Source organism: Pholcus phalangioides, unplaced genomic scaffold, assembly GCF_987345545.1.
Source record: "Pholcus phalangioides strain wild (caught in Gottingen) unplaced genomic scaffold, Ppha-v1.0 ptg000009l_1, whole genome shotgun sequence".
In the NCBI taxonomy this organism is placed as follows: Eukaryota; Metazoa; Arthropoda; class Arachnida; order Araneae; family Pholcidae; genus Pholcus; species Pholcus phalangioides.
The window spans coordinates 7,313,524-7,341,419 of NW_028301602.1; the positions used below are offsets into that span (position 1 = coordinate 7,313,524).

A 27,896-nucleotide genomic window follows, 5' to 3' on the forward strand; every position below is an offset into this window, starting at 1 on the left:
ACAAAACGATAATAGAGTGCATTAGACCATCAAGTAATTCTATAGACACTGCCGAAAAGCCCCGAGATCTCATCCTACTTTCCACGCTAATATGCTGATGCTGTCTTTGACGAGGTGCCTGGCAGGAGAAAGTGATCAATCAGTGTGGAATTGTCATGTTCGAATAGAATTCCACATCACACAAAGACCTTTTCCTACTGATAATCATTCCACGAAAGTCAATGTTCGCCCGCGTGTTTTACTTTGATTAATTCTCTGCAAGGAGTTTATTGAACAGGGATAGAACCGTTGCGACTTGGCTGACACCAAACGGGAAAACTTCGCACATCGGGATCAGATATTACGAAGTAATACTGAGAAACGGATAGAAATGCTGTATACTGTATAGTCAACGATACAAAGGAGTGAAATTCACCGAAATTAAAAACATATTACTAATTTTTTTTTTTTTTTTTGAGTCGCCCTTATTGGACATGTTGTCCGGTGTGTCCAATAATAGCGAAGCCAGGGACATTTAGTGATTCCGGAGACCCTACAAGCCGATTGTAAATATTTTTGGAGAAATCTTCATCTTAAAAAGAGGTACAAGGTGTCCCAAAAACTAGTAAATAGTTTTCAATCTCTTCTTTGTCCGAAACTTTCAAAATCTTAAGCCGGTGATTCCCGGATGAGGTAAAACAAGTCCACCAATAGGGCTTTACCTACGGATACCAACATCACAATAAATGCCTTACGCAATTTTAATAGTAAAATTCAGAAATAAAGTATGCAACCATACACCATGCATTTTATAGGACTCTGATTTTCATATTTCGAGGTATTCGCTTTCGTGCAGTGTCATCTATCGACCACAATATAAAACATTCTGAATAAAAAAAATCGTTTTATGGGAAAATAACTTTTTCAATATAAAAATATACCAATTCCTTCATGTATTTTTACGAAGTTTTAAACTATTTACGAATTTTTGTGACACTTTGTACATTAATGTATGATATATGCAAGGGGGAATATTCATATATATAAAATTGATTTTTTGACTGCGTGTCTATGTGTGTGTATGTATGTTCTGTATACAAATCTACAATTTTAGATGGATCGTCGCCAAATTTTGCATATGTACCAAATGGGACCCGACTTGAACAACAGGCTACTTTAAAATGTCGTCAGAGCAGGGCAAATGCCGTAAATTGGCAAAAAACTGTCGGGCAACAATGGTTTTTGGGCCTCAACAATCACTTTCTGAACGTTTACTTTGGTTACCGTGGTTCCCTAGCAACGCGTTTAAGACGTGTATATGCCTTTACAATGGTTTGTCATTTCTTCAACGCTGTCAGTATATGCATAATATTTATGCCGTTATAATGGTTTGCCACTTTATTCAATTCTCCCAGTAATAAGAACTTTTTGAATAGACATCAGCATCACTTTGAGGGTAAGGCAAAGGATGATCCCCCATAGAAATCAGTGTTAAAATTGCCGATTTTAATGTAGAAATGCGGAAATTTGGTGGTTTTTTTCTATCATATCAATAATTTTAAAAATTGCATTAAATACTCGATTTTTGAAATATTGAGTTCGCTTTAGAGATAGATATACGAAGCCCAGAAAATTAAGTATGAAGTAATTAGCCGGACCTACTTTTGAGTTGAATATCCATGCAATAACATTGATTTGAACTTTTTATTTATATCTTCTCAAGCATGAAAATTAATGTCTCCGTATTGCCTTTTAATACTGAACTGCATAAATTCCTATAGTTTAGGTTGCTTTAAAATTAATTATGGGCCCGTAAAAAGTACATCGAAAAATTTCACAGCTTTAATTAAGCATTTTTTGAAGCAGAAACAGGCAGAGATGGATAACTTGAAGTTCCAAGTGGGGAATCGAAATACCTAGCACCCTTCAAAAATAGAAATATATATACATATTCTTTTTTTTTTTTACGTTTCTTCAAATCTAGATTTGTTTCTTTCATGAGTCGCGCAGGAAGTCGCTATATTGGTGAACTTGGACACGGTTTGTATGTCCCTCAAACAAAGAGGGGCATGTCACGTGATCCAAAAAAGCCTCATTGAAGAAAACCCGGGCAACGCCGAGTATTATAGCTAGTTAAAAATATAGATACAAAAATAAAAATGTAAAACGTTGAATATTAAAAAATAATGAAAAATTTCGTGTGGATGTAAATTCAGTGTTGAATACAATTTTAATTAAATTAGATTAATTCTGTGTATCGTGAACTTGGAACTTTTTAAATAACACGAAAATTAAAATTTAATGGAGTTTTGAAATAAAATAATTCAAAAAATTATGGAAAATTTTAATGGCGTTTTTCGACACACATATACTCTCACACACATTAATACCACATTAAAACAATTTCCAACGTTCATCCATCTCGTACGGACCAGTATCGAATAAGGAAGCTTATGGGAGTCAATATACTCCGTACGCCCTAGAAAATGCATCTACATCAGTCAATCAATAACGTTAATTGAGTTCCAGTAATAAAAAATTAATATATATTTGGAATTAAATAATTGCAGAAATATGACAGAAATAATTGAAGAATTATTAAGAGGAATAATCCCAGGAATTAGTAAAACTTATGATAATATTGAAAACCTTCAGTAATTTGGGCCTCGTTCGTTGTCAGTCGTTGTGCAGTCAATATCACTGGGCAGATCAGTCATATCCGTGACAGTCAGATCACGGGACACCTGCTACGAAGATTGTTGGTTTGAACTCGCCTGACAGTACTAGGATAGATGGATAGAACCGCTCACAACCCCGGACTGATGCAAAGCACCTTACTTCCGTTACCTTTTTTTATGTTGAAGATCGAATGATTGTCGGACAGATATGTGGTATGTGAATGTGTATCTACAATGTGATATATGTAATTACAATGTAAAATATAATGCTTAAGTGAAGTAATTTTTATAAAACTCAGGGACACTAAATTGCTGCTCGTGAGTTGTTAGTGTTTGCTCCCTGGAGGGTAAGATGTGATTTTTTTTTTTTTTTTTTTTTTTTTTTTTGCGGAGAAAAAGAAATGCTCCCTTCGGGGAACCCCATATGGTGAACTATGTTTGCCGGGCTGGGGGTTAGTATTTCTTACTTCCGTTACCTCAAAAGAGGCAAAGTAAATAGTTGCATGTCAGAAGTGGGATTCGAACCCACGCCCGGAGAACCGGACTGCGACCTGAACGCAGCGCCTTAGACCGCCCGGCCATCCTGACACAAGAAGCTATTTGCGACCAGCGTGGGGTACGAACCCATGACCCTGAGATTAAGAGTCTTGCTCTACCGACTGAGATAGCCGGACACGACGGTACTAGGAGCATTCGCAAAAACTTGCGTGACGAAATTCTTTAAGCACTCGTATCTCAGGAAGTACTTAATGCAAATCAAAAGCAATTGTACCGTCAAATGCGTGTCAACGGTGCACCCAATGATCACTCCGGTTTCAATATCTGTCTCTCCCACGACAACGATGCGTAAAATATTTTTTTCTGCTACATCTCAAACAGTTCACAATGAAAATAGACGACATAGGTGTCGTTAGTTAGCTATTCCGAAGACAAAGCAGATGATAATGACATTATTTCAGTACTAATAAGTGATTCAAGACACAAACAAACGCATTCACGTCAGTACTTATGGGCGTGTTTATGACGATGTTTTTTCCCTCTCTTCAATCCAATGTTTTTTGACTATCTTGATTTATATTTCTTTATCGTAATTTTTCTTTTAACAGAAGGAGCCTTTAAAACTGACAGAAGGTGAGCGATATACAGTCGAATCCCGTTATAACGAACTCCAAGAGAAAGGAGAAATCACTTCGTTATAACGAAATTTTGTTCTAAAGGAATTTCATGTTTTTGCGTTGTTCCTATACAAACTTATCTGGGGTATCAGAAGAGTGTTCGTTCAAACGAGATTTTCGCTATAATGGTATTAGTTAAAACGGGATTTGACTATATCTTTGAGAGTTTATCAAGAAATCTTACATTACTGCGAATAATCCGCCTCTGCGTAAAGTTCGGTTCTCAGCATAAAGAATTTCACCCCCACTTTAAAAAAAAACCAACTTGTTCATCATATAACCAGCGTATGTAAATATCCTTCACCAGCATGAAATTTTTAGAAATTAAAAATGTTTTTTGTCATGTTTTTATAATAAAAATGTAAATTTTCCCAGTATAATTTGAGTTTTTTATTATTATTCAGAAATTATTGGCAAATACTGTTTATAAAGCATTTTTTAATACAAAATTTATATTTTAACCTCGCAGCAGGAAAAAAAGCGCAGAGAACGGGCAGTATTTTATCTGCGACATTTTTCCCCGACACGGTGATTTGTAAATGACAAACAAAAATTCAATTTCATGCCATAAGTGTTTAATTCGGTCAATGTGTAGTCAATAATTGTTTTCTACATTTTGAAATATTTTCCAGCTCCATAAATTTTATTGCTTAAAATGTATTCCTCACAGAAAACATGAGAATAAGTTGCATGAAGCGAAACACGTTGATAATCAAGGATCTTTAAGATCCACTGATGCGTAAGGGCAGAGTTAGCTTAATTACAAATTTTCAATTTCCTTCTCACTCTCCCCCATCCTTCCTGTTACATATAAATTTCCTGCTGAGCCTGTTCAGTGTGAGCTAATGGAGCTTAATGCATGTTGAGACTAATGGAGAAGTTCAATTAAGTGAGCTGTTACGCTTCATGGAATATTTTATACGACTCGACATTTGAAATTAGTTATTGAACTTGAAGGGTAAAAGTCGATATTTTATGGGAGCATCATCAAAATTTCGAAGAAATGTAAAGAAATTTTACCACTCTTCTCAAAGGAAGCAAATTGATATGCGTTTACATAATATACGTAGCATTTTGAATCATTCAGAATTTCTTACGGAGTTTCCTATGAAACAAATGCGCTAGTCACTTTCTGGAATGAATATAAATTTCGTGAATATAGTTCCAATTTAATTCATTTAGTTATCGACAGACATTGGCTGAAAAGATAATTTTATTCAAATTTTTACTGATATTCAACATTCGCTGAAGTTCCACTTTATTTGGAAACCGGATATTCCTGAATTTTGGGGGAAATGAAACAAGAATCCCGATTGATCAGTTCAGTTGCATTAAATGGTAAATATGGATCTTTAGGATACGTATACATGTAAGAGTGACCGAGGACGATGTGACGGGAGGGGCGAATTGTAAAATTCCGTTTGATCGTCCCGTACTTTACGGGACAAACATATTTTAACGTACTATTCGGCTTTTTTCTTAGGGGGGGGGAATTCGTTCCCATCCCTTCCTCTGGATCCACGCCTGAGGGAAGGCAGACATCTTCAGCTACGAATGGAGTGGAGGCACGTATCTTCAGCTGCGAACAAAGCCGAAACATACGAAGTTCAGCTACGAATGGAGCGGAGGCACACATCTTCAGATTCGAAGAGAGGGAAGGTAGACATTTTCAGCTGTGAATGAAGCCGAAGTAGACATCTTCAGCTGCGAATCGAGCGGACGCAGGCGGATACCGAGAGATGGGACGGAGAAGCAACGAATTGTGTAGGTGCAACGAATCATCCCGTATTTTATGGGACAGACATATTTCCCGCTATGTTATTCGGCTCTTGGAAGGGTCAACCACATCATCTCCCTCCCCCTTACGGATCCGCGATGGTTTACAGGATGGCTGCAAAGACCATTTTAAAAATTGATAAAAAAAATTGGCCTTTTCTTTTTTAACTTTTCTACAGATTATTTAATTGTTTTGTGCATGAATTGTATACACTGTATACATTTTCGTGAAATTAGCACGTATATTCACGAAAACATGATTTAAAAAAAAAAAATCAAATTTTCATCGCATGTGTTTTGCCAACGCGGAGTTTTTACTCAATATTCCCGAAACTGACAGAAACTTTAACATTGTACTTGAGGGATGCTGAAGAGAAATTTAAAATGTAAAAATTCGATATCCGATGGCATGTGCTGATTTAAAGTAGATTATTTTTAATTATGCATATGGAGGTGATATAAATTTTAGTTTTTAATAATGCTGGATGTCAGATATTTATAGCGCAACTGATACAAAAATTTCTAGTCGAATGCTGCTAAAATTTAAAAAAAGATGTCGGTGATACAGTGAGGTGTTAATTTAAGTTACTTGCTGAAAGTAGCTGCATGATAAGGGATTTTCCATAAATTTGTGTTAAACGTTGGCTGAAAAGATGATTTTAATCAAAAATATACTGATATTCAAATCTTGCTGATGTTCAATTTTTTAATGAAACTGGGTGTTCCGCTGAATTTTTAAGCCGAATCGAAACGTGTATCACGATTGACCAGTTCAGTTGCGCAAAAATGTAATGGTGGATCTTTTGAATATATGGAATGGGGGGGGGGGGGACGAAAAGTTCATGAAATATTTTATACATCAATAAAAAACCAACAATATTGACATAAAAAGTGCGGTTCGCACTAAAAAACTTACCATGACGTAGAGAATATTTTATTATAATTAATGAGAAAAGTTCAAAATTTTCACTCACAGATGGCGCTGCGTCACGAAAGTCTGCGCATAACAAAATGTGACACGAACAGCACATAACTGATAGCTATTACGATTTGATTCACATAAAACTACCGCATTCTCATATGAGTAGGCTGACCATATTTTACCGGGAAAAATACAGGAAATCAACAATCATCAGCAAAAGGATGAGAAAAATTTTCAATTATTGATAAAATCACTTGGAAATCGCTAACGTAGGATATAAAGCAATACTCCTAATTCCTACGAAAATGAATTCTACGAAATGAAACTCTTAAAAAAACACTACAAATATGTCATATTAATATTCATATTTACTGTAATAACTACCACATTAATTTCTAAGTAATTTTTGTCCTTGATTTCGGTAAAGAATGTGGGTTCGAGTGGGATTCGTTGAGTATACGGGTACCAAACCGGGATGGCCAAAACGACGTGAGAATATGGGAATGTCCCAGGAAATACGGATCATATGGTCATCATATGCAACCTTCCACCCGTTTGGATGTAGCGTGAGATAGAAAGGGGGCAGATATTGAAATATAGTAGTTTTATAACACGCAAACCTTAATAAACATTAATTATGCACTGTTCGTGTTGCATTTTAAGCGATATGACGAGTTTTTTTTTTTTTTTTTTTTTTGGGGGGGGGGGGTATCATGCCATATGAGGGTGGGATTTTGAACTCTACTGCAAACCACGCTTTTGTGCGTCAATATTGGTCGAATTTTTATTAATTTTTAAAATATTTATGTAGACGTTTTCATCATCCATGTAATTAGATAATTATATTTGAAATAGAAAGTGTAGGTAGGTTCTCATGAAAAAAAATTGAAACAACTCTTTCTGTGGTTCCTTACCATTTACTATTATCTGCGTCGTCCTGTTGGTAGAAGCCGCCTTGTTGGAAACGACGCAGGTGTAAAGACCCCGATCCGACGAAGACACTTTTTTGAACGTGACGATAGACGTGTCTTCGAATGTCTGCACCGTAGTGTCTCCGTGGGCCAAAAATGGCTGTCCGTTCTTGAGCCATCGGAATTGCAGGGGTGGATCACCTTCATTCACGACACACATCAGCTTCGTGCGCGATTTCTCGTTCACCGTGAAATGATCTCTCAGGTGAATGGATTCGATGACTGGGGATACTAGCAAAGAAAAATGAAAAGAAGTACATAAAAAGTATGAATTTTACATTTGTGGAATCACACATTTAGATTCAAGCCTATAATGTTATAATTTTAAAAATTCATTTCATTTTCAAAAAAGTGTATTTGAAATTTGGAAGAAAAACTAATTTATTTTTACACCATGAAACTCAAGCGATAAGCTGTTTGAAAATACACATATTGTCTATGAATAAGAATTCAGCACACCTGAAAAATTTAGTACATGTTGTACTTTCAGACTCTGGAATTCATTTTTGCAATATCCAAAATGTTTTTGGGTGTTCGATACTCAAAAAATTAATTGAAAACATAAATTTTGCAAAATCTTTTTTTTATTTTATTTTGGTGCCATATTTTCAATTTTTTTCATATTTTTATTTTTTACGGAGAAATCATTCAGTTTATTCAAATATGTTGGCCAAAATGATGCTAGATATATTCATCCTTACATACAATTTTTCGCAAAATTTTATTGCTGCATCTTATGTAATAAATCATACTTTTCTTGAAGTACTTTGCCCGGAAGCCATCTTAAAAACTTCCTGAAAATTCAACTTCCAGTGCTGCCCTCAGATGAAATTCCCCAAAGTTCATATTCATCATATTTCTAACTCAAAACTTACAAAATCCAAATTTCTACAAACAGAAGAAATCAACCCATACATTTGTGGCACCAGGGTCCAAAAGAGTTATGCGAAGTCCTCATCAATCATTTTCAATCCACTGCTAGATGTTAGGTGTCCTCTTAAGTTTTGCATTTTCCTCTGTCATATGTTTTTACCATCCTGTTGACTTCCAGTCACCGTTTGGGATCTCAAAAATCTCTCCATCTTGTTTGGGGACGGCTCGGATGCATCCACGGGGTTATCAATGCAGAATATTTTATGTGCATGTGTTTTCCTGGCTTCTTGCAATTTGTCCTCGCAATTTCCATTTTAGACTTTGTTTTCTCTTTTATTATTTAAAACTCCTTCCATATCATATATATTGTTTGATTCTTATCCCTGTGATTCGTATTCTGCCTTTCTTTGTGATGACTAACACACATCTTTACATGCTCCTTTGTGCAGTCTGCAGTTTTTGTATCGTTATGCTTGTGAATATTTAATATCCATGTTTCAGGTACATAAGTCAGTGCTGGTAGCCCGCACTAGTTGATGAGTACGTTTCAGGCATAATGACATGTTGCTCTTAAGAACCACAGAGTTTTTGCCACAGAGTAAGTGCTCCACCCGATTCTGATTCTTCTGTTTATTTTATTGAGGATGATGGTTATTTATTATCCCAAGTATACATGACTTTGTACTTTTTTTCCATCTCTGTTTTTGGGCAAAATCTTCTTCCAAGAAGTGTATGAAATAATTCTTAATATAAAAGTCATATGGCTTTGATTGCATTTTGCATTTCCAGTATTGAAATAAGAATGAATTCTTTTTATATAACTCGATTTTTTTTTTTCATCATCCATGGACGTCAATTTATTTGGTCCTCGAAGGCGGTAGTTTGAGATAACACAACTAGGCATGCATGCATGCGCGAGAGTTGGCTCGCTCTCACTAATAATACAATAGCGAAGTTAGTTTTTCCAACACCAATGTGCACCATTTTATTAAAAAGATTGGTTGCCACAACAAGAAATGGACATCAGAAATAAGCTGATCTGAAAATAACATCTTCTTATAGTTGATTTAAAGGAAATACGGAACATTTATTTACTCCCGTATTACACTCTAAACACACAGGGCAGGTCAAACTTTTCGGACAGAAAAAAAGGCATCTGTCCCTCGGAATAGTTAAAAAAATGTTTACGAATTTTTTCAGAGCCACATCACTATCAATATCACAAAAAAAACATTTATATTATTAGTTATAATCAATATGAGCAATAAACTTGCGTACTTTAAGCCGGTTCGTAATCACTTGGTTCTGATTTTTTGACACAATTACAAGTCAGCTTCACCAGTGATTTGATTCCTCAGTTTATGTTTAGTGAAGTTCATGTTATAAAATATCTGCTCACATACAGTTGCGGACAGGAAGCTATTGAAAAAAACTAGATGCTATTTGTTTTCATGTTAACCCAGAACACTATTGTAAGCATCGATACAGCTCTAATCAGGGTTAACCAGCCGATTTCGGTCTTTAGCTGTAACATATACCCGGGTATATTTTCCACAGCAGCCTACCTGCACTATAAAATCGGGTATTTTTCTTTTCACCGTTTCAGTACCAAAACGTACAATTTTAAGCTCCAATGAGGCTGTGGATGTTAATTCCAGAAAAAATGTCGGTTCTTTATAAATAAAAAAGATGTTAGGAATCGGATTAACTGATAAAATAACTATTTATTAACATTGGCTGTATGAGGCAAAAAAATCAAAGGGGGAGTGTGTATGGTTCATAGAGACAATATTACTTATATGACTCAAGTCAGATATCTGTGACTCAGATGGATGTGGTGTTGCCACTAGAATGCAAAACGAAACAAATACTACGAAAAATTAACTAATAGTGTATACAGAGGGACGCCACAATTTCAGATATTGAAAAAAATTGAATCATAAATGAATGTGAGGTTTTTGTTTTTACGTTTCATTTGCTATTCTTCTTTCAAACATGTACGAACTCGAATATGATGCACTTGAGTAACTTTTTGCGCTGACACCGCAATCTATATCTGGAATCTCTACTGATTTCACGTACAAGCGTATGGCAAGAAATTTGGATTATCTATATTTAACGATTCGGCGATAAATATGGTAACCTTCACCTAACTTCACCGCACGTTAGACAAAGAAAGAACGGGAAAGAAAAAATATAAAATGAAAGATAATAGATAAGGCAGATAAGAGAGTTCTTTCTTTTTTATCCTCTTTCACCTTCACCCCACATGCTCTCTTCAACACTAGCTATAGCAACCCATCAATTATAGCTGGTGTTGGTTCACTTTCGCTCTTACATGTGTATATTTTAGAAAGACGCATTATAAAGAAAGAAGGGTAGGAAAAAGCAACTTACGTATATAACAGACAATCTTGGCAGAAGGGTTGCTATAAAGCTTCGCAATGTTGAAGACAGGGAGGAAAGAAAACGCAGAGACCCTGTTCGAATTTATTTCACTGGAGTTTGGACGTGATGCTACGCCCGTGATCGTAAGGAAGTTGAAAGTTACGAAACTGTTCTACGGAATGCAAGAAGAATGAGTATTTTGCCACTAATATGTATTTTTATAGGAACGCCGATGCAAAATGTCACAAGTTTTGATAGCGGGAAACACGGAAACCCTCCTATTGGCCCCCCAAGTTTCCACAGAACACCAGGCGTGAGAGAGCCTAGTCTTAATATATTCAAGTCCAAGTTCCAACTCCCATTAAACTTCAGCTCACCCTTCTGAAGGTAAAATGAATAATTTTATGAATGCCAAAAATTAAAGATTTTAATTGAAAGCATAACGAAAAAAAAAAAAGGAAGCTTAGCCATTAATTTCACAAATAACCGTACCAATTTACACAAGGGAGCTGTTGTTTGCTATAATAGAGAATAATCGATGATTGGGGAATAGTCTTTTTTTTTTTTTTTTTTTGGTTTAAGAATTTAATTTTATACTCGCATTGAAATATACTAAAAGAGGAAAAAAATAGAACTTTTGGAGAAAAAAAAAATTATCCCTGAGCAGAGAGATAGACACGTACTGAATGAACAATCTCATTATTACATTTTTTCCCCCCACCATAAGAAAAAAAGTGAGAGTTTTTATATCTGAGGATTTAGGCACTGTAGAGAGGAGAAACTGGATCTCTTTCTTGTGAATGTTATGCTATCGCGTCGGGTTATAGCTCCCGAGAGAGTCGTTTAAACTCTCACTAAAACTCACTAGATTTCACGAATTCAGTTTTTTTCTCCTCTTCTAAAAATACACATAAAAAAATAATAATAACTCGCACCGAGTCAGTTATTACTTGGGTGTGGGACTCTACGTGCTCGTTATAGTAATAAAATCGACGGTTGCTTAAACTTGCAGATTTTAACGAATGAGTGCACTAAGCGAGAAGCAAAAAAAAATTGTAAATGGTGGAAGAATCTATCTCCGCCAATAATTTTCAGGAATGCCAAGGATTTTACTCGTCTTCCAGTGATGCAGACTCATGAATGAAAGCTCTTCTCTGAGGCGATTCCTTTATTTTATTGAGATTTTCTAGCTTTTACTGTAACTGAAACTTTTATCATAGTTTTGCATACCTCTCTTATCTAAACTGTATGTGATTTAGGGTTCTTTATATTCATAATTTTTATAGATGTTTTCAAAATCAGGTTTCAAAATTTACTGTAAAATATTTTTGTCTACCATTATGTTATGAATAATTAAAATGGGGAAAAAACATGCAATACCGCATTTCTGTGCTCAGATGGCAATTTGTAGACACTATTTTGCCAAAATGTTATACTGTGGTTTTTTGACAATATAATTTGCCTCTGTTGTTTCCTCATAAACTAAAAGAGAAAGATTAAATTTTACCACCTTCCAAAATTTTAAAGAATGAGACTCCGGAATGAGAGCAACTCAATTTTTTTTAGAAAAGTGACTAACATTTTGGCATCTGAGCAAAGATTTATTGGTTTTTATTCAATTTTCACTGCTTCAAAACCTAAGTTCTTCTGTGCGCGAGTGAATATCTGAACAAAATATCATTAACAGACAAAAAAAATCAACGAAAAAGGGGAATTAATTTAAGAAATAACTTAAGAACTAACGGCATTGCGACTTTGAATATCATATAATTCGGGTTCCATGGAAAATTCAATATTTATGAAAAAATTAGTCAGAATCAGGGAGTAAAACAATCGGAAACTAATGAGTGAAAAATTGCCAGATTTAATGAGACAGAATTTGTGAAGTTTCCCAAACTTTTGAGACCTCCTGTTTGATTCAGGGCCCTGGACCAGACAGGTATTCCGACAGTGTCGCCAGATTCTGAGGTGCAGTGGATGTTCAAACAGCTACAGTATTTTGTAACGCCAGTCTGAGAACCCCTGGAATTTATTCACATATCTCCTATACAATACGTCACTTACGTCGTCACCCTGCATATACGTTATCTGGCCCTAAAACTAATGCTATTATCTATGAATAAACGAAATAAGACAGAGAGAGAGGTGTTGAATATTTATATACATCTCATTTATATATATTACTTTATTTTGTGATATCTAAAATGATATCTCGTGTTATATGCGGGATCGTTCTATATGAGAGTAAATATGGTAATTTTTTTAAAGAATACTTATACTTATTTTAGAGAATACCTGCATTCATCTAATGTATTTCGTCAAATATATACTTTTTTTGGTGAAATACATTTTGACTTTTACAGTTTATCCTATCATTGTCCTGAGTTGGCGATTTTTCTGGATTTTCAGATATAGTTGGCACCTTTATGCGCCTTTGAAAAGTTTTTGCCTATAATTGACAACTTTGTTTGTCTTTGGCCATTTTTTCGCTCTTTAAGTAGAAATTTTACATGAATTTTGGTATTTTTTGGCTATAACTGACTTTACTTGCCTTTGACACTTTCTTTTTTGCTATAACTGGCATTATTACTGTCTTTGACCATTTTCTTCGGCTATAAAGCAAACTTACTTGTCAATGCCAATTTTATTTTGCTGTAAATGACAACTTTACTTGCTTTAGAAATTTTTTTTTAGTTATTATTGTCAAATTTACTTGTCTTTAACAACAATATCCCCATATCCAAAGTATAATATTTAACCTTCCGTCGGGGGGCAACTGATCTAACAGGGGCACGACATTCATATTTTCTCTTCTCCCTCTTTTCCTTTATGACACTAGCGTTATTGAAAAACTCTCTCTTATCCAACGCCCTAGTGGCGTGGTGGTAAGATGCTCGCGTCTACTAGAGTGGAGGTTGATGTCAGGTCCCAATTTGAACTGGGGAAAGAATATGGAACAACATATTTTCCCTTACGAGCTTGAGCCAGCTACCGATAGATAAGGCTTTCATTGCCATCCCAACTCGTTAATGACAGTAAATTGCGGTATAGCAATATGACAGGAGTTGATGTGTGATGAAGTAGTGGAATGTTTCTTATCTAGTCAGGTTTGTTTGTCTAATAATCAGTTCACTCAAACCATTATTAATCGTGGGTAGTGACCAAAGTAATCTGCTCATTGCTGCAGATTATGCAATATTTTGAAATTTAGGCACATTAACGCTCCAATGGCTTGTGTTTATGATTATGAGGCAATGCCGATTTCTCTCATCTACTGGCAGGAAGAATTTTCTTGGCATTCTCGTTAATTTTCTTCCCTCGGGCGCATTTGATCAGACAAGCACAACGCAGCCATTTTTTTTTACCTCTCCCAGCCCCATTTAAATTTGTTCAACTGGTTTAATGTCAAATACATGTTTTTTTTCAGTAACTTTTGTGTTTTTTCTTCTATTGACACCATCTAATATTGAGTTTCATCACTTGACAGTTGTATCAATGAGCTTTATTAGGTATTTATTATGTTTTTTTCAATGGGTGCCCGTCAGCAACATTGTACCCGAACTCGGTGGTCAATATATTTGTCCCGCCGAATTGTCAAATAAATATAAATTTACGTAGCGACTATATGATGTGGGCCGAAATATTCCGTAAGGAATTTGTCATCATTCCGTGGACCAGCGGTGAAGAACACTAATTTGTGCAGTGAGTATCAAAGTCACGAACATCTGCCACGTTCATTGTAATTTTTACACCGAAAAGAAACATTATTTTCGTGCAACTGTAGATAAAATCTCACAGAAATTCTGATGGAAGTTCGCACAAGAATTCAAGTGAAAAACGTCTCTCATAAGTCCGAAATTTTCATATTATTCGCTAATGGAAACTATGCGTAGATGTATATCATACCCGATATATCGACGTATTCTTATTGCCTTCTCTAGACGTCTCGCGTCAACTTACTGCAATCAAAATATGCGTGGTTGTACTTGTCAATAGAAAATACACACAAACTGAAGTTAGGAAGTTCGCTTTTTTTTTTTTTTTGCGCCAGAAACGGATGTGGATGTTTGAAGCAGAAAAGAACGGATCTCCGGTTTATGTTGCCCCCCCCCCCCCTCCCACGTTTCAATCATATCCAATTTCAATATCCGTGTTTTTTCGGCTGAGAATTTTTTCATATATACATCTGGTATTTTTTTGATATTTCCAGAAATTTCGAAGTGTAACATGAAACCCTTTTATGTCGCCGTGGCTTTGGGTTGTTTGAACGAATGAAAGCCCCATCTCTCTTCTTTTTCTGCAGTAGAAAGTTTTTCTCGGATTATAAAGAAGGATTCTCCCAATTCTCCCGAAAAGTAAAAAAAAATTGTTTCGCATCTCTTAGAATATTTTTTTCCTCGATAAAACTCATGTCCATATAGTCCGTCTCGAGTGTATGAGCGCAATATAAATATGACAAATATACGGAAAGAAATCAATCACGATTAAAGTTTTAATATTTTTGCACATTAATTCTACTTTATGCTCCCACCACGCAATTCGCCTACTATACTAGTATAGTACGCGCCGTAGGTCCCCAGGTGGTCCTAGAGTTTAGCTGAGGGGTGTATTGGACCCCTTATATGTATTGCTGGAAAGCCAGTGTTTTACATGGGAAGTTACAAGTAATGATTCAATCACGATTTCTGATAGAAAGTAAAATATTGGACGTTTGAATCTGTCCTAAAAGTTTCAAACTCAACACAAATTAACCTTGGTAGAATAAAAAAGTATGTAATCACGGAATTAAGCGTCAGTGATGTTTTCTGTCCCTTTAATCACTTTAAAGAATGAGTTTCCAACGAATGATCCGCGAGATACATTCGGCTTTTTTCGAAGCTTTTTGTCGTGGTCCACTGATCATTTTCAGGAAATAGTTGAAAACACTGAAAACGATTATTTGTAGAGGTAATGAAAGAAATAATGTCGGAATTGATTAAAGAAATAGTTATAGAATACATGAAAGAAATAATTGCGGAACGAATTTATTTAAACTCACTTTCCCTCTGATTTTAAATTCGAATATCTCAGCGAATATTACACTTAGAAACTTGAGATATATTTGCTGGCATCGAGAGTGACAGCGCACAACAGTTTATGACTGGGAGTTAGATCACAAGCGGCCCGTATAAAAGTGCGGATGTCTTATTTTGTGACATACTATATTTTCACTCTCAAAACGGTTCCAAGTAATTTTTGAACGCCTTTTGAGCATTTTTTTAAATTGAAACCATACTTCTACGACAGTTAGTTGATGCGATAAAGGCTGCATTAGCACTTACTCTGTATATGACTGATTATTGCATGTCACACAATGAAAGATATGACATGTTATATGATCATTTCTTTAATTTCAGACAGCTCAATCTTATTAACAGTTGGATTTAAATATTTCAGACTCTTGTAACATAGTATAAAGCTTTTATAGGTTATTTTCAACTAATAAAACCACAGTACGCACCAACAACTGTAACGTAAGTTGATCCCGAAGCACTTTGTCCATCAACGTGGCGCACAACACACGTGTATTTCCCTTCATCCGTTTCTCTTGCTACATTCTGTATTCTTAGCGTACCAGTGTGGTTAACCTTTTGCCTCGAGTCAATGGGCAAATGGAGTGTATCTGTTCAAAACAAAAATATAAAGAGCTCAAGTCATGTTTCATATGGAACCTAAAAAGTAAAATTTTTTTCCCTTGATATATGTAATCACAAACACGCAATATCTGATTTTTTCTTTGATCTACAGGATAATTGCTTGGACAAATTATCTAATCACAAAAATTCTTCATACCTTTGAACCACCGAATCGCTCGAATAGGATGTCCACCGTAAGGACATCTCAGTACCAGTTCTACTTTGCTGATTGCAGTGAAATTCTTCATGGGCCTGACGAATGGTGGACCGTGGACGTTGATTCTTGCTTCGTGAGATGTTGCACCGACATCATTGCTAGCCTTCAAAGCAAAAAATATGAAGATAATTGTTTGGTTTACTGACATTCTACTAACCTCGCTTCAATTACCTCTTTATTTCGAAAACTATATGCTATCTCTTTTTTTTCTGTTATAATTCGTTATACGCTATAGTTGAATCCCGATTTAACGCATTTCGTTTGTGTCATATTGAAAATCTATGGAGATTAGCTAATATTTTGGGTGCTATATCGTGTTTCCAAGTACAGTAGAATCCGGTCTATCCGGCCTAATGTGGCATGGCAAAAGGGCAAGCCGAATAAAGGAAAATTTGTTTTGGCCGGAGTTCTATAATTGTTCACTTCCTAAACACCACCCCCCCCCATTCAACGAAAAAAACACCATTTTAATACCAAAAATCAATCTTATTCATATTTTGTGACATCTTGGTACAGATCATGAATGAATGAATGAACGCCAGAACTCTCTCTCTTTTCCACGATTTATCCCGTTGCCGAGATCTCTTCCAGCCCAGCTTCGTGGCAGAGTCTGGAACACTTTATTGTACGTCAAAAAAATAAAAACAAAGAAGAAAAAAAAACTATACAAAATTTTTACAACATTTTCCACGGACAATTCGGTACTGTCGCGATTAACAAATTTTGTCTGCTTATCAATGGATATTTTATTCTCCGCAAACCCAACCTACGTTCTAAGATTACGATGCCAAAATACGTTTGTCGCTAACATGAAAAAATGATTGAATGAGAACAAGTTATACTCCAGACATTAGGATTATCAACCGCCAAGTCACACCCTAATCAAAAACCTATGAAAAACGCTAGACAGGGGTCTAAGGATTCTATCAACTTCTTCTAAATCCAACAAAGAGCTAAACGAAATATTGATGCAGTTCTGGCTTGAAATAACTGTTGAAAAATTCTATGATCGATAAAGTTATGCTGCTGCAAATTAATATATGTTTAACTGGTTTTAAAAATGTTCCACACCAAACTGTTTGCATATGCGACAATTTTTTTTTTCAGCCACACAGAGTATACCGTAAAATGGGGGCGAAAATGTGCCATACTTTGATTCAGAACAGAGGGACCTTCTAGTGGCTTTTATTAAAACTAACAGTTTTCCCGATTAGCCGGAGGTAGCGGTATATTGATAAAACTGATGTCTTTTAATAAAGAAGATGCTAGAGGGCACTTGTTTGCTAAATTCCAGCATGACACATTCTCACTCCCGAGTGGCATAATCTCACCCCATTTTATGGTACGTCACACCATGGAGATGACGAATCATAACACGCATTTCATTTCCACTACATGTGTCATGGTAAATCTTGAAGTACTTGAAGAAAAACTTATGTTTTTTTTTCCTTTAACTAACATATTTGTTAACATTGAATAGTTTAAGCATGAAAATTTCCATGTATATAATGTGTTTAGATACTTAAAATAAGCGCGCGATAAATATATTCATACTTCACAAGTGTACTCTCCGCTATCCTCTGCTCTGGCATCGGTCAAATTCAGATAACTAACAACATGTCCATCTGGTTCAGCAACGAAATCTTTCAATGATATCCTCGGGCGCCCTCCTCTAGTGATAGTCTCGTAGTCCAAGAACCATGTAACTTTCGGCAAAGGATTCCCGGTCGCCACGCATCGCAAAGAAAGCACGTTTCCTGGTTCTATAGTGCTTTCCGGGAAAACCGATATCAATGATGGAGGAGCATCTAGAATTTACAAAAAAACAATTAAATTTGAATTTTAACTGGAAACAAAATCAACGCCAGGTCATTATTTCTGGGAAAAACAAGCTACAGTAAACCAATTACATGCGATCTAGCTTTATTTTGTTGTACGGTAAATTCCCGCCCGTACATTGAAGCTTATAAGTTACAATGTTACGGTAAATGTGATAAATCGGTTGTTATACATAATAACCAGTTATTATGCATACTTATTGATGAAATTCTCACTTTTACCTGTGAGTATACATAATATCCAAGCACCGTTGGTACATTTGATAAATTCTTGAAATTTATCGCCATAATCTGTGATCATGCATAATAATTTAGTGTAATTGGTTAATTTGATGTAGATGAAAAAAATTCCAAATGATTCTATTATGTGGGATGCATATAGCAATAGGTTCCATAGAAATTATAACGTGGAAGTGTGTCTGGTTTTTCAGGTTCAGGATGAATATAGTCGGACCCTGATATAATGTTACAATACATGTATGAATTATCATGTATAGTATATATCATATGACAAGGTTTCTTATGTTTACCACGACGCGACGCTTGGATATTATGTTTAATCGCAGGTGAAAGGTATTAATTTAGTGAAATTTATTGAATTTGCTAACGACGCATGGGTACTATCCATAACCACCAGTAAAAAGGATTAATTTAGGTTAATGTATCAAAACTTTCAAAATGCTGGACGATTATGCATAACAACGGTTGTTATGAGTAATAACCGGATTTTTCACTTTCACCGTATAACAACAATACATAAATACCCAGGTAGGCCATGGAAAAGCTAGTTTCGAAACAAACCCAGAGCATAAAAGCTGTTTAAGTGCCATTATATCCCTTCAACTTTGCTGATTCGGTAAAATGCAATGTACCGAAAGATTAATATATTGAGATTAAATAATCCATAGGCAAGCATTCATTCTACTCTCATAAAATCCAAATACGCATTATTAATTCTGAGGTAACTCGCTTAATAACAAATAGCCATTATGTAGATAGAGCTATTATACATCCTTTCCTTCATGGCTTTCTCAGAGGAACAAAATACACATCTATTTTGGCTAATACAAAATTTTACCACTATAAATTACGCAGTAAATATATGAGAAAAAAGTTAAATACGAAAAAAAGAGATAAACGTTTCTTAAGGAGTATATTCTAGATATGTCATGTAGACATATTGCACCATACGCAATCCTATTAAGAGCCATCAACAACAGGCAAAAACCATGTTATTGATGGAGAGAGAAACGTTTCTTCGACCGAAAGCTCCTCAAAATGATATTGTTTAGCAGAAACAAAATATTCTTCTCTTCGGAATCTTTTAAAAACCCATAAGGTTTCAACTGAAATTAATGGTTAAGCACAGAAAGAGCACGAAACAAAAACAACAACAACAAAATTATCCTCTAAACCCATTTATTGCAGTGATTGATTATTTCTTTTACACTAATTCCATTGGTGCATTAGTTTCCACCCTCATACCCCACGTCTTTTGCTGAACCATTACTGATCGCGCAAACACAACACGCACACATACGCCACTGTCTTTGCAATCACGAGAGGAAAATGGAGCTTATTAAATTTGGGGGAGGTTAGGGTTAGGAAGAGAAGGAGAGTTAGTTTCGTTTTGTTCTGCAGCATAAGTAGTAAAGACTTTTTTCTTTTCAATGGCGTGTGTGTCATTTGTCTCCTGCCGAGAGCAGATGTCGGAGATTTCTTGGATGGAAAACGGAGCCCTCTAACCCCTAATATGACGACTGTAGAAACTTTAGATAAACGACGGTAGGTTAATACTCTCCAGTTGGTGGAAAAGAGAGTCTCTCTGTGAGGTTTGTTCTCCTTCAAGAGATTCTAAAACGTTACCCATAATTTAAACGACAAAAGTTCGGCATCTCTTCGTGGTAGAAAATCGGTGGTGGACGAATGGGAATTGTGTGTAAAGGTGGAGTTTCGCTCCGTCTGTTTCGTAGGAGAGGAAATGCCTCATTTATTATACGGGGGGAATGTTTATCTGGACCTCGAGCTTTTAGTCTAAAGGAATACATTTTACTCGAGATTCAGGCTTCGAGCGTTTTCGGAAATGTGTTCGGTCAGAGAGAGAAACTTTTGTCTTCTAAACTCTCTGTCTGTCTTTGAATGACGTTGTTTCATGTATGAGAAGAGAAAGGAGGTAAAGAATTGTCTTATTTTTAGAAAGATGAAGAGACATTTTCTTGGAGGATACGGATTATGATTGTCCATTTTATTTCGGCAAACACGGGATTTAAGTTAGAGAATATAATACATTTTTGGTAAGATCAAATGTCTTTTTTTTTATTCTTATGACAACAGCAGTTCTCGGGATGGAATACGGTTATCTTTGATATACCTTATTTACAGATGGAAGATGATACACTTGAATTTGAAATGGGATTAGAAAAATATGTATTTTTTTCTTTTCTTTTTTTTCTAAATTTGAAATGGAATAACCAAAGAAAATATTTTATAACTATTGATAAATGATTACTTTTGTGTGGGATTGAATCCAAAGGCGATATCGGGAATATCCTATTTTATTGCTCTCTTTTCAATGTTTACCGTAACATATACATTTTGCCCTGCTGATAATTTATTAATTTTACCGAAGGTGGGTTAATACAACCAACTCATCCAATAGAAATTTTGTTTTAGATATAGACTATTTTTACAGCAGTTTCTGTTGATTTGGTTTGAAATATTTAAATTATTATTTTTTTGTCTTATTGTTCAACAATTATAATGCATTTTAGTTATTCTTATTTTTCAAAAAAATTATGCCGTATTTTGAAATGTTGCGGCAAACATCATTCAAGTCACAAAAAGTCTGATCTTGTGGGTGTTCTTTATTAAGTGGTTTAACTGTATGGTTCTTGCGAAGGAGATGGTACAGTAGGTAACACCACAGAATCCAAATATCTCAAGAGAGTTCACTCGAGATAGCAAAACCTCGATGATACGGCCATGGAAAATTTGGCAGAACTATGGATTCTAATTCTAAAGCAAGCAATATCGTGCAAGCTCGACATCTTACGCTTTAGGTGCAGAACATTCACGACCTCGGATAAAAAGTTACTATCAAATAAATTTTTAAAACGCGCCCTCTCTTTCAACTCATCCTTATATGTTATATTTATAACGAATAGAAATGGTAGTAATAATATAAAATGTGCACGGGGTTTGCTCAGTCCAATAAAGCTCCCAAATAATACACTCAACAATGTTATATGGTTTAATGACTGCGTAACAATAACCTTATAAGTTCGTCTACGACTGCCTTGTTTTAAACCTTATGAAACTTGTTTATGGTGTTTGCACTCAACTATACCACAGTGTTAGAATCTTAGGGTACGAGACATTATTTGTTTTTTTTTTTGCCAATAACTCAATAACCTAAATCCACGAATGACAAAGTCTAATTCCCATATTCAGCATTGAAGGACGTATATGTACGTAGGACGTATATACCCATATTCAGCATTGATTATTTCCACAGATCACGGTTTAGGGACTTCAGAATTAACCTCTCATAAAAGACTCGTATTACTTGGATTAAACAACGAAGTTCAAAAAAAAAAAATTCCATGATTAATTAAATTTAAATTTACGAATCTACATTCGTTGGATACTGATTCAATCGGTTTAGTTTCAAACATCAGTAGATCCAAGGAATAAGAAGGGTAATATGAAGAGCAACATGTAGTTTCTGCTGACAGCATGAGCTTTAAAAAAAACGGAATAATTTCTGACGTATCATCCTTTCTTGTAGAAAGTTTCCCCCTTAGTTGTAGAAATGTCACTTTACTCAGATTTCACTTCTACTAAACAATACATGCACCTTTTTCAACATTCATCACGTAAACAATGTATGGTGTCTGTATATGTGCGGTACTAATGTAGAGGCTGTCCCATAAATTCGTAAATAGTTTAAAAATTCTTATAAATTGCAGAAATTAAAAAGCTATTCTCACAAAAAGGGATTTTTCTTGGTCCAGGAAAAACAAAGTCCAAATTTCTGTCGACAGACAGGAAATCTGCACGAAAGCAAATCACAAAATACGTAAACCATAGTCCTATAAAATGGGAAGCGTACGATTAACAGCTTATTTCTCAATGTTTCTGGCTTTTTACATAAGCTTTTCATTGTGATTTTGACATTTGGTGGATGAAACAGTATTGGTGAAGTTGTTGTAGCAAAAGCTACGAATCACCAGCTGTAGTTTTTGAACTTTACGGACACAGAAGAGGTTGAAGAAAGTTTCTCTGATATGCATTAGTGCATTTCCCACCATTGACAAAAATTTGAACTAAATTTTTTCCCTGTACCAAAAAAAAAAAAAACGCATCCTTCGTAATAATAACTTTTCCGTAATTGACAAGTAAATATACCGATTCCTTCAATTTCCATGTATTTTTAATGTGTTAGTCATGCGTGTTTAGTGTTTGAGAAATGCTGCCGTGCGTCTTCATTATTGAAAGTGAAATCGGCTGACACCCAGATACTTCATTTACCCGAAACTTGTCGTTCCTTCCAGAAGCTCATCAGCAACTTCTCACCCTGAGATTCTTAGTTTCGAAATCGTAAGCTTTTCATATTCTCATTTTTTGAATCTATCATTATAAAACGAAAGATTCAAAAAATCTATCTTATTTATTTATTTAATATTGGCTCATCGGCAGGGCCCGGATGTTGATGGCATTTGCGTATTTTGCATTTTCTGCACTTTTCAATATTTTTCAGTTTTAAGGCATTATTTTTTGGATTTTTTAGGATATTTTTTAACCTTTAGAAAGAGTGAGATAACCCAGGTAAATAAGACACTCGCCTAAAGTTCCAAAGGATATTTAGAGGTGTCGCGAAATCGATACCCGATTCGTACTGGTCAGAAACTTTCCTGACACACAGGTGCAACAGAAACGCCACAGAAAAATATTGCTACCACAGAGAGTCCCACACCGAGGGGTTGGAGCACCAACTCATCCTCAGTGAGTATAAAAAAAAAGGCTGCCGTTTGGAATTGGCAATAAATTGTAGGTCCCGGTCTAATTAGTCCTTGTGTGCAGAAAATGACCCTGGTGCGACAAAAATTATCAATGGTCAACCTTTGAAAACTTTTCAAAATAACAAGTAAGTAAAATTTTCAAACAAAATATTTTTTTTTCATCACTGGCTTCCTCCTTTATAGATGACAAACAAAGTTTAGAATCAATGCCAGGAAATTTATGATTCAATAAGATTTCTGAGGCCACAATTTGCGCTTACACTAGTAAGATTCAAAACTAAAAACGTAAGAAATCAAATAGAAAACACTTCATATAAGGTATAAAGCTAAAATCATCCAAGGAAGAAACGGATCCAGCATAAGAGGCAGAAACGAAGTCACGTAGGAGGCTGTTCCACAGTCTAGCTGAACGGCATCTAAAGCCAAAAAAATAGAGGTCGCCTGTGGATAACATGACTAGATTCACGAATTTTCCAAAACTTGCAATTATTATAGATATGCCAATATAAATTATGTCAAATGAAGTTTAAAAATGCATTGAAAACAACTTACACGTATGTTGGCCCGACATGTCTGACACAAGACGTCCAAACCACCCCCACCCGACTTTACTCACATGACCGTATCTCTATTGACATACCCCCCACCATCACCACCACCGCAGCCCATCTGTTTCTCGGATTCTAATCACACAATCAGTTAAAGGAAAAAGAAAGAGTTTAACTTTTTGTGATGCGTTTCCTCTTCCTCACAGAAATTCACTCTCATGTCGCTATAGAAGTTTCACTTGAAAAAGCGGACTTATTGTCTGTAGAAAAAATTTTGATGTATTTATGGGAACGTCTTAAAGTTTTGAAATCGAAGAGAAATAAACCCTGTGAGTAGATCACGGTGAGATCTAAGCCCGCTCCTCCACTCCAAATATCCCAAGAACATCTATTGATGTTGAGAGAAGTTTATCTCGTCTTTTCAGAAATTTCTATTTCGTCTTGTAGAATTTCCAACCCACTCATAAATTATGAATTGTTTCTTTGAAAAATTTCAATTTTTGATGAAATCTAATTTGCGAATATAAATGTGATTTTCAATATATACTATAATAATTTTTTGTCTTATACCTGCAGTCAATATAATATCTCTTTCAGTTTCTAAACAAATTTGTTTTGTTATTTTTAATATAATGTTTTCTCATTTTTTGAGAATGTTTCATTTAATTTTTTAGGCATTTTTTCGGATCTTTGGGCCATTTCTTATGGTAATTTTTCAGGGTATTTTTAGGTCAATAACATCTGGATCTTCCGCATCAGGTATGCCTTTACAAATTCCTGGAAACAATTTTTAATATCTGAATAATATATTGAAAAACGAGCTCTTCCGGAGCTGTTTGAATAAGGCAGCCTTCTCTCTCTCTCTCCAGTAGAATGTGTCCAATTGATAGCCAACAGTTAGTGAATATGGGCAGCATATTAATTCCAAGTAGGTTCAAGTTAGATCGTGTAGTTATTGACACTCTTTTTTGGCAAATCTCCCGATACAGATAACCGATATTCTAACCAAAGCTTTTTGTCAACCGGCCAAATAAAATAGCGCAATATTTCAACGGGGATGTGTTCCCTTTCTTATTTGTAACTATAACTCGGATCATTTTATCTCGATTAAAAGTTTTCTCACATTTTTCCGTGAAGAGATAGAAAATAAAAGAGATACACAGTGAGATCTGGAGCAATTCTTTGGAAACTGAAATAAGAAGTATGTCTAGGATCGTAGAAGTTTTTTTTAGCCCTTTGATGTAACTTTTGACATTTTGATAGGGGATTACTTTTATAGTATCTTTTATATAGTGTGTTTTTTCAGTTGTAAAAAGATAGAAACATAGTTTTTCTTCGGAAAAGTTTCTGTAATTTTTCAATACACTCAGTATGATAGACCATTATAAAGAAAAAGAATGCTTCGTAAAATGAATTTAATTGTTCTATTTTACGTGTACACTTTGTGCAAGGTAATTATAAATAAACTGACACTACTCAGACGTATGTATCGCCCATTCTGATGGAGTAATTAGGATTAAACTTGTGTATAGAATATATGAACCATAGGGGTCAGAAGAAAGATTCAAGGAAAAATATATAAATTTCTGACCACCAGATGAAAAAGTGACTCTCTTTATCGCAGTTATCTCTTCCCATGGTCTAAATAGCGTATATTCCAAGTTTCAATAAAATACGTCCGTCACAACAGGCGCTATATAGGTCGAAGTAGTGTCAGTATAATAAAGCTAAGAAGTGTCAGTTTATTTGTAACCACTCTGTATTTGTGAAACGTATACAAATACAATGCCACAACATGCAAAATGCCCAACGAGGTGTTGGCTGAAAAAAGATGCCCATAACACAAATATGGATGTTATATACTTATAAAAAAATATATGTATAAAAATAAAAAATACTATATATTATTAATTATTTATGTGAATATATATAATTATATTACAATATTAATTATTATTATACATCGTTAACCTAAATCCAAAAAAATATATATAAAATATATGCAAATGGATGCCCTAAGATAAATTAAAAAAAAACTACCGCACCATTATTATTATTTATTTTAACTAATTTTATTTTCTTTGTGAAAGCCGCTAATTATCATTATGATTTTGAGGTTGATTTCTGCATTTTTTAAATAATTTTTCACCATTATATAAATTTAACAACTGGAATTGTAATTTATAAACATTTTTTGTTGCATGCGTGTTTTTTTATCGTATATTAATATTGTTAATACCTATGAGGTATTATGATTGTTATTACTATAATATTTAGCATATATTTTTAATAAATACAGTAAATTTAAAGCAAAATGTATTATTTCTATATCTTCGTCACGTTTTACTTGCATCGATTATATATTTGTAATAAAAGTTCCATAATATTTCTATTTCATCTTTTTTTCTCAGAAAAAAAAAATACTGTAGATAATAATTATCACTATATACAGGGTGGGCAAAAAGTCCGTATAAACTTTGAAAATTCATTAAAACCGGAAAAAAAAACCGAAATGAAAAAGGGTTTGCAGTGTTAGGTCACGGGAATTTTTTTAAGGCATGAAAAAAAAAAAAAAATAGCCGGTATTAGTGCGACATACCGGCTATACAAGTCAAGGAAAAGATACGCAAATAAAGAGCAGAATTCCTCCAAACCGTTTATTACAGCAGCATGTGTTCCCATGACCACCACCACAGGCAATAACACATTGCAAACCACAAATCCAGCAACGGTGGAGTGCAGTAGGTCCACATACACGGTTTATAACGGTGAAATGATTGTGGATTAGGAGAACAAGTTCTAATAACCGTCTCATTCGCATCTTTCCACCGAAGTCGCTCATACCAGCGCCACCTATAAGCTGTTTTTGAGTTTTTTCTGTCAAAAAATTTCCCGTGACCTAGCGATGCTAATCCTGCAAACCGTTTTATATTTCGGTTATTTTCCAGTTTTTTTACTTTTTTTTTTTGCACAAAATTTGCCCAAATAATGTATCTGAAATAAAGCTCATTCGTGATACCATAAATATTTTTATAACTACAATTACGAAAGAAAGAAAGATCAAATGTAATGCCACTTAAATGAACGTGAACGTCATAGAAGAGAAATATTCATTCTTTGCGTTAGTTCTGATAAGTCCTTGGACTAGATAATCTAAAGAAAATATGCGTGAAATGTGTCAGACGTAAGTCTGTTCAGAATACGATGCTTCTTATCAATTATTGAAATGGGAATTCTCACCAGCAATTTCCAGTTCAGCTGCTCCTTGAGAAGAATACTGATCGTTGTGTGCGAAGCATTGGTACATTCCTTTGTCTTCTCTACGTACAGAAGATATGTGGAGAACGTCCCTGGATAGTAAACGAACTCTTGAGTCACTTGGCAAAATCGCTCTGCGGTCTTTAATCCAAGAGACTTCGTGAACGGGATAACCAGATACGTTACAGCTGAATGTCGCTTCTTGACCAACTGTCAGCTCTAAACGTTGCGGTCGAAGACTCACCAAAAGAGGAGCTAAAAAGATAAATGACCGAAAAACAAAATTTGATCTTTTTAACATACAAATGTGCAGCAAGATTTTTATATAAAAAAAAAGTAACAACAATGCCGTCAAACTCGGTTATATAATGATCCCGATTGTTACGAAATCTCGTCTATAACATGAATAATTGAAGCTCCAGTTCATTACTATAAATTATAATATTACGGAATTTTGCTTATAACATCCACGAAATCACAAGACCACATTTTATCCCTCTTTTATCGCTTTAGCTTCCGTGTGTATGACGTTTTCCAATAAAAAGGAATCAAAGAATTTTCTAGAACTAGAGCAAAT

At 34.9% G+C, this 27,896-nt stretch overlaps 1 protein-coding gene and 1 non-coding gene across 4 annotated transcripts in view; both read right to left on the reverse strand.

Moving 5' to 3' along the window:
* Window positions 1-27,896, reverse strand: part of LOC149081684 (cell adhesion molecule Dscam1-like) — a 174,460-nt gene that overhangs the window by 17,992 nt on the left and 128,572 nt on the right. For all 3 annotated transcript variants that reach the window (XR_016193327.1, XM_089237084.1, XM_089237085.1), the window contains exons 7-11: window positions 27,302-27,574; window positions 18,209-18,462; window positions 16,595-16,757; window positions 16,263-16,424; window positions 7,445-7,732 (exon numbers count right to left, since the gene is read on the reverse strand). Coding sequence is in view for 2 of the 3 variants with exons in the window: in XM_089237084.1 (XP_089093210.1) it covers window positions 7,445-7,732; window positions 16,263-16,424; window positions 16,595-16,757; window positions 18,209-18,462; window positions 27,302-27,574 (1,140 nt within the window). In the remaining variant the exon portion in view is untranslated. The remainder of the gene's footprint in view (window positions 1-7,444; window positions 7,733-16,262; window positions 16,425-16,594; window positions 16,758-18,208; window positions 18,463-27,301; window positions 27,575-27,896) is intronic.
* On the reverse strand, window positions 3,162-3,245 carry TRNAL-CAG (transfer RNA leucine (anticodon CAG)). Its single transcript has one exon. It is a non-coding gene; the product is annotated as a tRNA-Leu (tRNA).